General features: G+C 38.6%; 2 protein-coding genes across 2 annotated transcripts in view; both read right to left on the reverse strand.

Annotated features, from left to right (window-relative positions):
* Window positions 1–1,472, reverse strand: part of LOC103145526 (GDNF family receptor alpha-2) — a 68,913-nt gene extending 67,441 nt beyond the window's left edge. The window contains exon 1 of the mRNA XM_007562971.2: window positions 777–1,472. Coding sequence (XP_007563033.1) covers window positions 777–828 — 52 coding nt within the window. The 5' untranslated portion in view covers window positions 829–1,472. The remainder of the gene's footprint in view (window positions 1–776) is intronic.
* Window positions 1,473–7,375: 5,903 nt separating this feature from the next.
* LOC103147097 (beta,beta-carotene 9',10'-oxygenase-like) lies at window positions 7,376–15,853 on the reverse strand. The gene is made up of 9 exons (XM_016677110.1): window positions 15,679–15,853; window positions 15,435–15,537; window positions 14,703–14,843; window positions 11,578–11,738; window positions 10,508–10,678; window positions 9,741–9,878; window positions 8,911–9,093; window positions 8,659–8,769; window positions 7,376–7,869 (listed from the first exon to the last, which is right to left on the reverse strand). Exons 1-9 carry the CDS (start codon window positions 15,718–15,720, stop codon window positions 7,753–7,755), a joined length of 1,167 nt encoding a protein of 388 aa, XP_016532596.1. The 5' UTR covers window positions 15,721–15,853; the 3' UTR covers window positions 7,376–7,752.
* Between the last annotated feature and the right edge of the window lie 1,108 nt (window positions 15,854–16,961).

Below are 16,961 nucleotides of genomic sequence, written 5' to 3' on the forward strand. Positions count from 1 at the left end.
TTAATATCTCATATAAAACATTGTTGCTGTTATTTATTGAACTGACAACAATTCAATAATTGTTGTCATTTCCAACACAGTGATCCTCGGAAGGAGCAGAGTCTGTCTGACTTTTACAAGACTCAGGACGCGAACCCACCTTTACAGGCAAACGAAGTGCAGACAGTTTTGGTGAAATGACAAGAGAGACCCCTTGTGATGACATTGTGAATTGAGCAACCGAGAGCTAAGGGTGTGCTGTATCGATCCTGGGTGCAAAGCCAATGTTACATAAAAGTTCAGTAGAAAAAATGTCATTCGTCAGTTACAGGATTTTAATAGGTGAACACAACTATTGTGTTTATTCTAAATATATTAGAGGTGGTAAACAGTGAGACAAAAACGTATTGCATGAAACAATCTTGCATATTTTTGCTTTGAATTCATACGAAACAGTTCGTTGTTAAAATAAGAAGAATATTTAACCTCCTTATGTCCGTCGCAGAATCTCTGTGGGATAAAAAGTTCAAGTTGAGCTGCTTCAGCATTCACCTGCTTCAAATTGCGTGTATTTGTAATGTGTTGCTGTAATTGACATCAGTCATTATATAACTGAGTCGATCAGCTTTTGCCATTAGAATTCCGTGGCTCACAACAAGCACATTAACTTTGGACTGACAGATACTTCTAGTTTGATCAAAGTGACGGTAATCTCTTACAACTATAACGCTTTTGAGATTTACTAAGGAAATTCAAAACAGAAAAAGACCAATAACATTTAATGCCATACTTCTTACCTAAGAGCACAAGAAAAACGCAGAAGCACATCCACAGTGTGCCAGACTTCATGTTGAAATTGTTAAGACTCCAATTAGACTAATATCTCCAGCTCTTCAAAGGTTTATTCCTTTCTCCAGATTCTTGACAAAGTCTAACTGAGGAAAGCACAAGAATAAATATCCTAATTTATTCCAAAAGTAATACACATCCCCCAATAGAAAAGGAAAAATATATATATATATATCCTCGACGCCCAAAAAGATGGAAAATCCACAATCCTTTGCTTTTGCTTTTACTGAACAAGTCAGGAAAAAAAATTCCCTTAGATTCGGGGAAAAAATGAAAAAGAAATTAAATGCAGTCAGCTAGTGAATCCATGAAAGCTGCTTCTCGGGGTCCGCTGCGCTGCGTTCATACCGACAAACTACTGAGACGTGATGTGTCCGCATTATGGGCTCAGTCTGGCCGCCTTTCTTGCCCCCCTTGCAGGCAGTTTGTCCCACAAACAGTTCCCAAAGTGCCTTACAGAAAAAATCTGTTATCTATGCCAGCACATTAAAGGAGGTAGAAAGAACTCGTCTGAAAGTGCTACAACCCGATGACTTGTTTTCTCCCCTTCTCTCCCTCCACTGGGTTCCTCTCAAAGCTGTGCGCTCCTGTGGAAGGAGCGAACGCGTCTTTTTCACTGACTGCACGCGTGTCGAGGCATCCACAACACTTTATAAAGGAAGGAGGGAGGGGAGAGGGGAACGGGGGGGAGAATGCATCGCTGATCCAGCAGATGGCGCTGTGAGAAGGAGTTCTCATTGGAAATCGCGGCGCACACGGTTCCCACAGAAGCCCAATAATAAATGTTGCCCTACAGAATGTTGTACTTTTCCTGCTGAGAGAGAGAAAGAGAGATGGATGTGAGGGGGTGCGACGGTGGCATGTGAAAAAGTGACCTCAAATGGCCCCTGATGTTTATCTTTGATTACACTGCATTTGGAAGTTTAAGGGAAAGGAAAAAAAAAACAAAAAAAAAACATTCTGTTAATGTTCAAATTGTCGTGAAGTTTAAAACAGAGTTAGGTTATTAAAAAAATGTCCCACGGTTTCAACATCTAACAGAGCTCTGTTCTATCCGTCATCTAAGCGTTTACCAGAACTGCACACACTGTCATCTAAACAGACGTGCTGGGTATGGAAGGGATTAGTGAGAGAAGCAGCCAAGAGGCCCATGGTAACTCTGGAGGAGCTACAGAGATTCATAGATGACAGAAGCCCTGCTTTGCCTGACAAATATTACAAGTCTGGCTTTTATGGAAAAGAGGCAAGAATATGGCTGAAAGAAAGACATAGAGGTCTGTTTGTAGTTTGCTGCTGCAAACATGTGGAAGTAGTTCTCTGGAATAATGAGACTGTTTGTCTACACTGCTCGTCACCCAATGGTCCACACTATTCCCTCAGTGAAGCATATTGGTATCATTTTGTAGAGGTTTTTCTTTAGCATGAACAGGGAAGCTGGTCAGAGTTTATGAGACAATTAAGAGGCTGTTAGATGCTGCAAAAGACTTAAAACCTTGATGGAGGTTCATAGAGTACAAACACTAAGCATGTAGTCAGAGATACAATAGATGGGTTTGATCAAATCATATTCATGTGATGGAATCAGCCAACTAAAGGCTAAAGCTAAGTCCAATAAGAATATTGGGACAAGGCTTGAGAATTGTTATTCACAGATGCCCTACGTCTTCATCTGATTGAGCTTCATATGGTTTGTAAAGAAGCATGGGTAAAGACGTCAGCCTGCAGATTCAAAAGACGAAAGGCGGTTCTCCATAGTATGGACCCAGCAATAAACATAAATACAAATGCATGCAACACTTCAGAATTTTAATTTAAAGAAATAATATTGTGTTGTTTTTCTTCCATTTCAATAAAAATGTGCTCTACTTTGTTAGTATTATTTCAAAATCCCTTTAAAATTCATTAACGTCAATGGTTGCAAGCATCGTCAGAAAACGTGAAAAAGTCCAAATAGAGTTCTAATGCCTTTACAGGTTACTCTGTGGAGACTTAACCCAAAACCATTCAACATCCTGTAAAGTAGTAACCATTTTATTTCAAGGAATTTGGCAAGGGCATTTGCTGCATTGATATTTCAGGCTAACATCAGGATTTTTCCCCCGCGCCCGCATCTGCAAATTATTTTAGGCCTAGAGTTCAAAGGTGGAGACAGCAGTAAAGATGAGAATGTCACAATTCATTTTGATAATAACCAAGCACTTCATATCTCATCTGTGCTCCCACACATCAGTAAAATGATGAAAAGAAAAAAAAAAAAACGAACACAATGTCTCATTTCATAGAGCGCATATTGGCTCAGAGGAAATAGGAAAGCCCGCAACCAGCTGAATCTGCCATTTTTCAGCGTGGCTTTGCATCAGACAAAATGACTTTGTCGCACATCGTTGCTTAAATCCTGCCCAGAATGTCATAAATCTTTACAAATCTTGAAAACAAAGTCTCCATTTGGAAGTGATGACAGTGACAAACTGCACGGCCACCAGCTCATAATGACGTTTGACTGTCAGCCTGGGCTGTCGTCCAACAGGGAAAAGAGCTCGCCATTATAATGCCAGCATCAGCCTCATTCTGCCTATATTGGCCCTGGCTTGTAGTTGTCCCCTGAGTTTGAAGTCGCTGCATTATGAGCACTGTGTAAAGCGTCGTCCCACCATCATGAATATCCTCTAAATGTCGTGGAGTAGTGCTGCAGTGACGGGTACGGTCTAGTCCTGCGCCGTGCAGAAGCAGAGGTGCTTATCTCTGAAAGTCACACATTTGAAATTCAAGAACAAAGTCTTTATACCCCAGGGATATTTTTCACGTTATTGTGTATATGTTTTCCATATGTTTTATGTGAATTACAATCACATAATGTGGTGCATAACAAGGAAGAGAAAGAAAAGCTGTGATTTTTAAAAAAATGTTTTTCTAGAATGGATGGACTGCCACACCACTCAAGTCTTTTTATGACTTCAGCAGATTTTCTTCTAAGCTGTGCTGTGTTCAGGTCCATCCTGGCATCAAGAACGACCAACTTCCCTGAAGCGGACCATATCCACAGCGTGGTGCTGTCAGCACCAGGTTTCGCCTTGGGGACGATAATCGACAGCATTCATTTTCCTCCCATGATGAATTGAACAGAACTCCATGAGATAACCAAAGCAAGAGATGTAGTTTTATAAACTAACCCTGCTTTGCACTTCTCCACAATGGAATCCTTGACATTTTATCATGCTCCCTGGTCTTAACAAGGTTATGTTTTCACTTTCACTTACGTTCTCCGACGAACCTCTGAGGCCTTCACAGAAGAGCTGCATTCATACTGATATTAAATCACGCACAGATTCTGATTAACTTTACCGTTGAGATGACTTCTGAAGGCAATTGGGAAATCAAAATAAAGGTATTTTATATATATATATATATATATAAACAAGTATATAAACAAGTATGATTTTTATTCCAATTCCAATTGTAAAAATAATTGGAATTAGAATATTATGTCAGAGTTTGTCTATCACACAAGATTCCAGTACAACACATTGAAGTTTGTGGCTTTAGCATAACACATTGTGAAGAAGTTCAAGGGGAATGAATATTTCAGGACTGCAGTGTATGGTATTCATACAGACTACATGAGATGTCTATACATTGATGCATTGCTCTAATTTTAACACTGTAGGGTAGAAGAGTTTAGGGATATACATGCTAAGTATCTAGTTCCGTTTTCTTTTTTTATTATTATTTAACAGCTGAAACTCCTGAATCAAACCCTTTTTTCCTCTATTTCCAAAATAGTGCTATAATGAATACTTTTCTCAACTCATTTTTCTCCCTGTCAGGTCCAAGGTCAGACTTCATTTCTGTTGACTTGCACAATTCATGATCTCTGAGGATATTTAAACACCCCATTTTGACTACATTATACATTTGCAGGGTTTTTTTTTTTTTCTACTTGCGCAATTAGAAAAAACCCCCGAGGGAAACACACACACTCACACATTTACATGACTCCCCTACTTGCATACTCTTCAATTAATAGGCATACTTATGTGCAGTGGAGAGAGACGGTTGCACCACAAACATATGCCAGATAACTGTGTCAAAATAAGATGGCACAAAGCTGTGACAGTCGGGGATTACAAAGCCAGATATGGAACCCATTGTTCTCACTATTGAGAGTAATCACAGTCAGCTTCAGAGAAGTGTGGCTAATATGCTGAATATACATGGTATCATTAAAAATTCACAGTATAATAATGAAATAATCATTCAAATAGTTGTCAAAGTTAAGGCTAAAAGCAATAACAGCTGGAGAGCTGCCATGGAGCTCAGGCTTGCTCTCAGGGGTCAAATAAAAGCTTAGTCAGTCTGAAACTGTCACCTTGAAAGCATGACTGACAATCGTGTCGTTTAAAATGTTCTCAGAAACACTTTCAGAGTGCGTCTCATACTGTGGTCAAGACTAAAAAAGGCCAGCGTTTATTTTTGACTTGAGATTGGCTCTAATTAAAGACATTTACAGGGGCTTGGAATGGTTTCACACCAATGATAGAAAGATAACTCAACGACTGAGAAGTCTGCTTTGTTTCTGCTGTGCAAACAGAATAAGATATGAAACAGCTCAGCCATGTCATATGTACATGTAACTACAAGCCACTGAAATTAGCCTGTTCTGTAGTATAACTCAGGTTAACCGTTAGCTGCAGTCACGCCCTTTCATATCTAGACATGCACGAGGAAATGAGGCTCATTTTAAGGAACGTCAACTCCTGTTATCTCTATCTGTGTCCTTTTCTTATATACTGCTTTAAATAGTGGTGGTGTATGTTTTTGGTTGTTGTTTTTTATTCGACCGATTGTCCCCAAATGATTTGATGGTTATTATCTGACTCTAGTGAACAACAAAAGCCATTGTCTAAAAATTAAGAAGTCATGAACCTTCCCAGGAGTGGACAACCCACCAAACCATATTTGGATTATGTAGCAGGACAGTGATACAAAGGATTGCTATTATTATTATTAGTAGTAGTAGTATTATAATTATTTTGTTGCGCTTTCTTTTGTGCACAGTGGCAAAAAGAAGAATTCAGATTCTGATTCCACAAAGTCAATTTCCAAGGGACTTAAACATTTTGTAAAGGTCTAATCCGAGTCTGGATGCAGATCAGCTGTTCATGTTTTTAAACGACGTAGTCGAGTAGAAAGAATTCAGCGAGAAATGATCACTAAAGTGTTCACAAGGTTCTGAATGACTTATTGCCACTTTGCACAAGCGCTTGATGGCACAACTACTTACAGGGCTTGGCGAACACATTTATTTATATATTTTCACACAGAGATTGCTTGTTTTGGGTGGCTTTCTTTCCTTTAAAAAAATAAATAGCATTCGAAAACTGCATGTTATTTTTGTTATGTTAAACTTCATCTGATGATCTGAAACATTTAAGTGTAACAAAATAGGAAACGCAGAACAAATCTGCGATGGATCAGATATTAACATGACTCTGTATCCAGAAACACACCAAAATAAGCTTGATTTCTGGGTTTTCCTCCTGGTACCGTTAACCAATATGACCCAACCTCACATTAGCAACAGTCTAGGGATGGATACACAGAAAACCATCCCTTACACACAAGCAGCCAAACACTCACAGAAGGTAAGCATGATTGATTAGATCAAGAATTGTGAACAAATTAATTTGTGTCATGGGAGACCCATAAAGTAAATTTATCAGGACACGAAGCTGGAGAAGAGAATAATGACAAAAAAACAGAAGTTTTGTTAATTCCCTAGGATAATATGGAGCTGCCATGTAATTGGTAATTAATCTAAATATTGCATTATGGCTCTTTTCCATCCCGTTTCAATTAGTGAGGAGTAATAGGGACAGGCTAAACATGAAACCTCTGCACAACCTCTTTCATTTTGAGTCATCTAAAGTTGAGACATATTTAAAACTTATCAAAAATCCCTTGGTTTATAGTCACTTTCAAAGCACTGCAAATGCATAAGCCATAAAATATCCATATTTACGAGACTTGACATTTTTTCAAACCTCTCGGCTTTTTCACAAAGTGCCTGAAAAGAACAAAGAGTCGCTTCAAATCAGTTAATCCAGTCACTGTAGGAATTTAAAAAAAATATCAATAAAGTCAATCCAGGAGAGGATTTGAAGGGCAACACCTTTAACTTGTCATTACAGGTTGAACATGTGTTTTTGCTCAGCTCACAGTTCAATACAAGCTGCCGTTGGTCTCATATGTGGCCCTAAATATCAATGCGTATGTGTCCGGCAGCTTTGTTTTGGGTTGTTTTCAGTAAGACAACACAGAATAATGCAACCTCCACTAGACTCTCAGAAAGCTATTGACCTGTTAGATCCATTTGTTTTGCAGCTGTTTCAGACGTTGTTCATTTTTATCACATTACTTCGACAGAAATTGAATTTTCTCTGATGCATTTTTGTTTCCTAAGTGCTGTTTTCTTCTCTATGGGAGTATAGTGTTTCTGATGGTGTGGTGATGCAAAAACACTTTAAAAGAAAAAAAAATGATTTTTTTTTAAGTGTATATTGATTTTAATTTATTGTTTTCTAGTACTTTCAAGTCCAAGGTGCTCAGTCCTTTTTCTGAAAGGGGCATTACAAATTTTTTGAGAAAGTAATTAGAAAAAAAAATGCCTTTAAGTCTCTAAAAGATCACCATCCAACTGGTACACCAAGACGCAGCAAGGAAGTGCATCAATCTCATTCAGAGAGGAACAAACAAATACTATGAGTGTGCAGTTTTCCCCTGGTCTTACGTCTTCTCCTTCTTTTTCACTACAGGAATGTTTATAGGCAGCGATATCAAGAGAAATATTCCATCCTGTGGATAAAGTGGATTTCTTGCTGGTTTGCTTTCAGCGGTTTTGCTGTAGAGCTTCAAACAGTGGCACGTCTAGCCCGTCTCGTTAAACACGCCATGGGTCCCACATGGGATACTGACAGGGACCTCGGCTCTCCCCAGCTCGGTGAAGGTCTTGGCATCCAGAACGAGTAAGAAAGTACTTTTCTCCTGGAAACAGATGCAGGAGGAGATAAAATGCAATACGTAAAAAAATAAAATAAAATAAAATAAATAAAGGGGTTACAAAAGGAGCACAGTCTCACTAAAAGTAGCAGTGGATTTATCTTTCCCTTCAACGGTGAATAAGTGGAAAAAGAAAGTTTAAAGACTCGCTAACAATGTTGTTTCTCTGCACACCTCACAAAGTAGGTTTTTTATTATCACTTGAATAAAACCTACTTACACTGCCTTGGAAATGTATTCATACCCCTGGAACCTTTGTTAACATTACAGCAACAAACTTCAGTGGATCTTGTATGAAAGACCAACAGAAAGCAGAAGAAAGAGGCAAAGGATAAAAGTTAAATGATTTTTTTTTTTTAAATGCGGTGTAAATACGTAGTCAATATTTTTCAGAAACACATTTTGCTGCTCTGCAGCTGCATATCTTTGTTGCACTGTGTGGATGGTGTGTTCAGGGTGATGTGCAGTGTTAGTATAACATTTTGTATATAAGCCATAAAGATCGGTTTTGGTCTAATTTGACCAGAGCACCCTTGTGTGCAGTTGGTAAATACTGCTTTCCGAGTTCAGGTAAACAGATCGAATAGTGAGAAGCTGAAAATTTGCTGTATATCCTATATGTGATTTTAATCTGTCATATAAAGTCTTACGAAAATACATCGCACTTTGTGGTCGTAAAGAAAATGTGAAAGGTTTATAAACGCTTTTGAGAGGCACTTTAAGTTGACAATAAGTGCTGGTGGTTTGTGTCAGTGGTGTTTTTTGTTAAATTACCTTTCTAGGAGTGATAATGACTGACAGGACCACTCCATCATCTTCCTCCGCAGCGTCGGGCGAGGCAACGAAGACAGGCTCAGACGGGAACAAGCCCGGATAGCGCCACACCTAAACAGGGGGGCGGGAGGGGATTGCAGACCTTTTATCGGCGCCAGTTTTAGGCTGTAAATCCAGCTTACAGAGTTCTTTTGTAAAACTGCTGCATTTAGCCGTGAGCTCTATCTAAGTTGTCTCTGGATAATAGGGCACCTTAAGCTCCTTGGTGTGGACGTCCATCTTGAGCAGCGAGTCAGCAAAGACGTGCCCAAAGCCACATGCGTAGAAGTAGCGGTAAGGTCTGCCGTTGTACTTGTCGTAATTGATCTGAGGGAACTCCAGGCCACCGTACTGCAGCAGCTCATCATTGTGAAGCTCCTCGTGGGTCATGTAAACCTGTTGGGTCAGAAATTAATGCAGAGGAGGGTTTTTTCCCCCCCACCAAACCCCCTAAAAGGTCTAATTTACATCACACTGCTCTCTGGGGATGTTGAAAATTCAATTCTTGCCTGCTAAAGACGAATGGATCCCTGCAGTAAATCATCCCTCAAATAAAAACATACACATTTCCGCACAAACGCGGTTCCAATTAACTACAATATGCAATATTCATTTGTTCTCAGTGGAAATCAGCAACACATTCCCGTTTTTTTAAAGGTGAATATAACACAAAGTGTCTAAGAACCAATACTGAGAAAACTATTGCTCAGGTAGCCATGACAACTTGGACATCACCGTTTCTTTCTTTATTGTGCCATAAGAAAACGGAGCGTAAAGAGAGAGAGTGTGTGTGTGGGGAGTTCAGAGAAGCTATTAAATGGCAATTGTTCACTGCATGGTGGACATCATTTTCGCCCATGATAAGTCATGAAATTACTGTCTTGCAGAAAGTAGCTTATCTCATTATGCTGGGTAATTGCTTGGAATGTGTGGGAGAGAATTGCCTGTATTTATCATGATTATAGGTCTGATTCTTTACACTTAAACATATTACTTTGGAAGTGCAGTGACCATACAGAGAAGTGAATACTGTAGGATCCCACCTCCCCAGAATTTGTCCTCTTTGCTGTGGCTTTACAGTTTGGCAGCGTGACAAGGTTTTGGTCCAGAGGAGTTTGTTCGTCCACATTCAGAGGAAGCACATATCTCCTCGGGAGGTTTCTGCACAAGGAATTGTAAAACTGCAAAAAAAATAAATAAATAAAAATATTAAAAAACAGAACATTTGTCAGACATCACAGACGAAAAGCTGCAAAACGTGTGGCTACTTTGGACAATGATGCTATTTAAATGATAACACTCGGGAACAATTGAAGAAAAAACAGACTTTGATGGTTTGATGAAAGTTTTTCTTGATTAAAACAAATCTCTCCCACACTTTTGAAAGCAGACACTTTACAAGCTCAAAGTACCAGAAACCTTTTTTCTTAAAAAAAAAAAAAACACACACAAGCATATTTAATGTTTTTTTTTTTTTAACAAACACAACCTGAAAAAAACAAAACTTAATTTTGTTGCTAATTACAAAAGCCTTCCAAACATATTCACACCTCTTGATTTTTTTTTCACATTTCTTCAAACTGCAGATATAAACTATTTATCATGGTTAGTTGTGATAAAGCAGTGAGAACTATGAGCTACAGGAAACCTTTCATAGGTTACAAAAGACTTTGGAGGTTATGTTTTGCTTGTCTATCGTGTAAAATCTTGAGAAAATATATTCAAGTTTGTTATGTGACAAAATGAAAAAAAAAAAAAAGTTCAACACATAACTCTGAGCTCAGATTTTCAACGGAAGGCTTTAGTCCACCTTGTCTAAATCGTCTCCCGATTCCCGCCGCAGATTCTCCAGAGTGAATTCTCCAATGACATCGCCATCATCCCCGCAGCACATGTCCATCACCAGGAAGCCATTGTCCTCATAGGCGTTGATCTGATGCAGCGTGAACATCGGTGCCGTTCGGTATTTCACTTTGCTCTCCTGTTGGACCAGTTAGAACCACTGAACAGTACGAAACGCTAGCAACGTAAAAATCCATCAGACAAACAAGTTGGCGGGCAGTGAGCTGATTCTGCTAAATATTTGGAGATGAGTTCCATCTGCAGATGTTCTCCTGCACCTTAACTTTTTCAGAATTTCTTTTCTTTTCTTTTTTTTTTCTGTGAGTTTATTGGTTGCTCTGTGTAATGAGACGAAGAAAATGATAGTAGTAACAATGTTTGAGGAAAGGCTCCAGCATCCGAGTGTGTCCTCATCAGAACAAATAAGAAAAAAATGTAATCGTGCATGCACAGATCTATGCACGGCTTTCAAATTTTTGTTATTGCTTTTTCAGCAGCTACATGCGACTGCGGGTTTCATTGCACTTCATTGTACTCGTTGAATTCGATCACACACAGAAGTTTAGGCTTTCCAAACTGCTTAAACAACAGGTTGGGGAGGGGGAGAGAGGAGGTTGTGTCGTTTCTAAAATCCCTTCATATTTTTTAAGAAAAATTATCATTTATTTCAATTTTTTGGGATTTAAGTTGAAAAATCTTTTAAACTGTAAAGAAAAAAAAAGATCACTTGAGGAACTGCTTCCTTTTTGATGAGTATAAAGCTACTGAATGTTTTTCAGATGCTGTTGTACGATAACTTCAGCCAAGTTTCTTCAAGAACCCTTGAGCTGAACTTAAAAAAACAAAAAACTTTTCTAAAGTCTAAAATTGCACAAATACCAGTTAACAAAAACGAAACAAAAGATGTCACGCACACCTTGCTTAGAGTTTAAGAAGAACGTTTCTTGAACCGTTTGCCCTCTAGCGATTTATTAGACCTTTTGATTATTTAAGCCGTTTCCAGCAGTTTCCAGCAGCTCAGACGCTGTTGTCACGCACCTGGCCTGTGTGCCTGTCGACCAGGTGGAAAACGGTGCCGTACTGTGGCTCCCAGCTCAGGATCTTTTGAAAACTTTCTCCCATGATCTTGTAGAGCATGAACTTGAGCACATTCAGCTTTATCGGCTGCTCCACAAACACAATGTAGTTCTCAGACATGACTGGAGAGAAACGGGAAACACACAGGAGGAAACGCATGCATGAGAAAGAACAAGATGAAGAACTGCTCGTTTCTTACATAGCGCATTAAAGTTTTCCAAGCTTTTTATGAAAGATAACAAGGGATATAAAATTCAGGTAATGACTGGATTACATAGTCATTACCTGCAAATGTTGAGCTGTTAATTTGGGGTAGATTCTTTAACAGAGCTTACATCTTCAGTGCTTTTTAAACCAATAACGCTAAATAAGTTTGAATTTATTGACGGTTTTCTTTAATCTACTCAATGTCACACTGTATGCATATACCACCACTAAAATTTGGTCAAAATTATTTTTACAAGGTGTTGAGAAAATTTTTTTTTTTAGTATCAGAATTGGCAGAACAGTTTAAGATTTTTTTTTTTTTTTTTCCTGACTTAGAAATTAATTTTCAGCACAGTTGATCTATTGTTTGAGATATGGACAACTACAGAGACTTAATATTGGGACACTTTATTTAAAAACTAATTTTAATGTTTCTTTTTTTAATTATTAAAGATTTATGCTACATTACTAATCCAGTGTGCACGAAAGAATTGCTCAAATTGGACCAACTCAACTGCACATTCACGCTGATGATGAGTGTAGTTAAAGCTCTGACTGGTACTGTTTAGATTTAAAAGAAAAGTCACTGAAAAGAGTAACTAATCCTGATAAAGTGATACCCAGATGTAATAAAACAGGTCTCAATTACAGCAGGGCCTTGTGATCCATCAAAACAATCTTTGCGACGACTTCCGTACCTGCACACACACCGACAAGCAGCTGCACTTTGTTCGGTCCCTTCAGCCATCTAATGCTGTTAACTTATTTCTTCTCTGACTGGAGGAAGCCACATGCATCAAAATCAGCTTGCAAATGTAATATTTCTGGTCCCAGCGATGACATTTTCCATCTTTCACTTCATAGGCAAAAGTTCAGACAAAAGCGTTTCAAAATAAATAAATAAAAAAAGAGCTGGAACACGACCTGGAACTCCTCTGACAAATGTAATATTAGGTTTTGTTGTACAACTGCACAATGTTTTCCTGACATGTGGGATTTCTCGGTGCCCAGAAGTCTGGTGGGACAGGGTGGTCCGCCAGAAATATAGACCGAGATGTGATCAGGGAACAAATGGAGCAACGCTGTGTTAAATCAGCCAAGTAATGGAGTCTTATTTGCTTTAGATGACTGGCATTGGCCCAGAGCTTGATTTTTAATGGCTACTTTGTTGCCCCTATGGGTATCAGCTGACTTGTAATGTCCAATCATACGCTGCGCAACCATCAAAAAACAGACTCCTCCACATTTTACTCCGCCGATGGTCTTTCAAATGCGGCAGCGACTTTCCGCACTGCCTGAGACTCCATGCTGGGCTTTGAGCTTCTGACGCTACTGAGTTTACTGAGATCTGTGTTCATGCGTTTGTTTGTTGGAGGGTTTAACTCTCCCAGCCCAAATCTTCTTGCTGCTTGAATTTTGTTTTCTTTTGTTGAGGACTCCCAACAAAGAGCACAGTCACTAAATATAACTGCAAAGTGCTTGTAAGTGTTGATGTGTGGATTGGAAGGTAAGCCAACGCAGACGGGTAAACACAAACTACAACCAGATAAACTAAACATTACCGTGAGCGTTTTGTAAAGCTGCGTGTTTGGAATATAGCCAAAAAAGGAAAAAAAAATTGTCCCTTTTCGAGTTCTTTTAGGCATTAGAGTGTCTAGCAGAAAAGGCTTCATAGCATTCATAAAACGAATGCTATAAATGTAAAAACCCTTCATTTTGTCACACTAACTTCTAAACACTTTATTACGGCTTTATGTAATCGACAAAGTAATTGAAGTGAAAAGATTTTTATTTTTTTTTACTTGGTTTTCATTTGTTTTTACAAATAAAAGAAACTAACAGATAATGGGGGGGGAAAGTAGCGTGCGTTTTTGCCACATCCCAATCGATGTTTGTTTTTAAGAGATATAATGTCATATGCTTTGTTTCAGCCCCCTCCTTCTTTGTAATTGGGTGCTGCCTCCCAGGTTTCACACAAATCATCAATTAGCAGTCCTCTTCAAATCTGTGACTTTGAAGCTTCTGGGCCTTTTGGCCATTTGGCTGTCATACACTGTGATTTGTTTCTGCAGGCCTGAATGCCATTTTCACTCTTCTATGTGACTTTTTGATCTGACATGCCTTTCGTTTTATTCCAGTTTTCTGCTGTTCATATGCTTGCTGGATAGATTATTTTTTTGTTAGTCTCTAGTCTCTGTTAGACTTTTTGTATTAAACCCTTTCAGTCAAACCTTTGACTGAAAGGGTCAAAAGTTTGACCCTTTCAGTCAAACTTTTGACTGAAAGTTTGACTGAAACTTTCAGTTTCAGTCAAACTGAAACTGACTGTGGTCCTTACAGATTTTTCTGTAAGGACCACCTTACAGAAAAATCACAACTGGAAGTTTTGTTTTGTTTTGTTTTGTTTTTTTCAGTTTTGGGGTGATGTGCTGTGTTGTGCTGGTTTTCCACCACGTTGTCATGTAGGCCAAAAAAAATTTTCAATTTCAGTTTCATCCACATGATTTGTAATTTTATTTTAAACGCAGACAAGAAAAACAATAACTTTATTTCAACCTTTTGAGGTTGAAGGGGCGTAAATATATCTACCAGGCACTTTAAAACTTTCAAGGAGACGAATAAAATTGGTGTTGCTTTTCTGTGAATCGGAGGTAGAACGACAGAGTGTGACTGGAAAAAAGGAAGCTGTGACAGGAGAACACAAGAACTTACATAAGAAATGGAATAATTAAAGCCATACAAATGTTTCATTTTAGCAGAACGGGTCATTGAAGCAATGTCTTTAACAGTAGTCACTGATTTTAGTTCTTTACACATCTAAGCTGCAGATTAGGTAAAGAGAGGTGACTACTTATCATCCCGAAGTGTGTGTGTCTCACCAAAGCTGTGATAATAAGAAGGTTTTCTGGATTCAGCTGCAGGGATGGAGCAGATCACCTCGGCCCCGCTGAGGTCTGCCGAGTCCTCCTTTGCTGCCGCTTCCTCAGCAGGAGGGATGCGGATGATGGTGTAGAAAAAACCTGGAGAAATTATATATCATTTTGTCACATTCTATGTAGGGAACATAGAAAACAAGTGGGAAAAAATGTGTTCTCTGACCAAAACTTACATTTTTCAGCAACACTTTATCTGGAATTGTTTAGTGCAAAGCATATTCATGCATAAAATGCCTTTGCCAAGGTCAGACTTGAATTCACCCAAGAAACTGTGGCAAGATTTAAAACCTCATGTTTACAGAAGCTGCCCATCCAGTCTGACTGAGATTGAGCTATTCAAAAACCTTATTCTACAGATTTCCCCCCAAAACAGGACAGCTACAATATTGACATTGTCAGATTTTTCCTTGCGAAGCATTTCGTTAATTCACAAATAACCTTCCTTCCAATTTACAATTACACATTATTCTCTGTTGGTCAATAGCATAAGATTCTAATAGAAGTAAATGAACTTTTAATTTAGTCGTCACATGATGTGAAAAGGTTCATCAATGCTTCTGCGAGATGTAGTGACGCAGGAAAAGAAGCATCTTTCAAAAAGTAGCACTTCCTTCACTTTAATGTTGAGATTGACAGGTTTACATGGGAGGTTATGCAAACAGGAAACTAGGTCACCATCTCTGCCGTACGAATTGCCCATGTTGTATGTTGCTCCTTCACGGTCGTAGTGTGGGTGTGCTGTGGCTGAGTTTACAGCAACGTACTGACTCCAGTCCACCTAACCATGAAATGACAATAAAAAAAAAAATAAAAAAAAACACATTTCATCCTTCGTGCTTGTCACATTTCTCTTGAGTCTCTGACTTCTTATCAGCTCTCTGTCTCATAAAGAGACTTTGTTGAATTTTTAACTACCCACCTTCTCTTTTGTCTCCAAGGTTTGCGGATCCACTCGCCTCATAAAGTTGGTTTCTGTGCTGACATAGTAGTCTCCCTTGTACTTGACAAAGTTCACATTTGCATTATCTGTGGGCTCTGTTCACACATGTGGACGACAGGAACATATAGTGTTTCAAAACATTTCCGTCGTTCTCACGTACGTCAGAGAAGGAAATGCTCATCCAGTCCAGTAGCTTGTTTTTCTTAAGTTTGCAGAAGTTTAAAGCTGAATTTTCAGTCATCACTCCTTCACAGAATGCATTCAAAAGTGTTTTCTTTTTGCTTATATAATAATAATAATAATAATAATAATAATAATAATAATAATAATAATAATAATAATAATAATGGACACACGCACACATACACTCAGGCTTTCATTAGTATGTCGCAGACTTTCATTGCACCTCTTGCGCAATCAAGGACAAGAGCAGTAAAATATAAATGCATGTTCTTCTTTTCTTTGATTGTTTGAATTCTGCCACCCTTTCGGGGGTTTGTCCCGGCTGCCTCGTTAGCAACATGTAAATGAAAGCTTTAAAACATTAACAAAGAATGTGTGGACCTCAGAACTACGTGCTTATGACTTGTTTTGATGCCGTTCATCCTGCACATTCCTGGGCCTGAACACGTTCCCCCTGAGCACCTGAGGGCAGCCCAGCAATCTTTTACACCATTCCACCTTGCTTCCTGGCACCACATCACATGTCAGCAACTCATACTTTCAAATTATTATTTTTTTCCAAAGAAAGCTTTAAAAGTTAAGAGTTTCAAGAAAAACACTCTTTATAGCTCTAACATCATCAGAGAGAGCTAAGGGAGTGAAAGAAGTTGGCAGAGAAACTGAGGGAAAAACCAGCCAAAATACGGAGCAAACACAGGACGAACAGAAGAAATTAGGATGCAAGGCAACGTAGCTTGCAGTTAATAGACGTATAATTAATAACTCCTTGCTTGTTCTTTGCTGGGTAAAAATTGATTTTCATGTATTCAGTAAAATTATTTGATAAACCGATAATGCAGCTCTTCAAACAGAGTTTTAGTAAACTTAATTTAAAAGCAGCAACAGGTTGAAGTGTAAAATATAATATAGCACAAATGTAAGATAAACTGTCAAACTAGCAGTGGAAACAAGCAGAAAACAGGTCAGCAAGAATAAAGAGATCTGGACTCATGTAATGTCAGTAAATATTTTTCAGGAGACTACTGAGACATGGATAATGTTCAAAATCCCAGTTTATAATAAACCGTTAATTAAAGCAG

The sequence above is a fragment of the Poecilia formosa genome, unplaced genomic scaffold (assembly GCF_000485575.1).
Source record: "Poecilia formosa unplaced genomic scaffold, Poecilia_formosa-5.1.2 Scaffold5, whole genome shotgun sequence".
Taxonomy (NCBI): Eukaryota; Metazoa; Chordata; class Actinopteri; order Cyprinodontiformes; family Poeciliidae; genus Poecilia; species Poecilia formosa.

Excerpts from the sequence above, each read along its gene's own strand:
- LOC103147097 (XM_016677110.1), bottom strand. The coding sequence starts at position 15,720 with ATGAGGCGAGTGGATCCGCAAACCTTGGAGACAAAAGAGAAG. Across the intron at positions 9,879-10,507 it reads CGGGAGACGATTTAGACAAG|TTTTACAATTCCTTGTGCAG; the intron begins GTGGACTAAAGC and ends TTTTTTTTGCAG. Across the intron at positions 7,870-8,658 it reads TCATTATCACTCCTAGAAAG|GAGAAAAGTACTTTCTTACT; the intron begins GTAATTTAACAA and ends ATCTGTTTCCAG.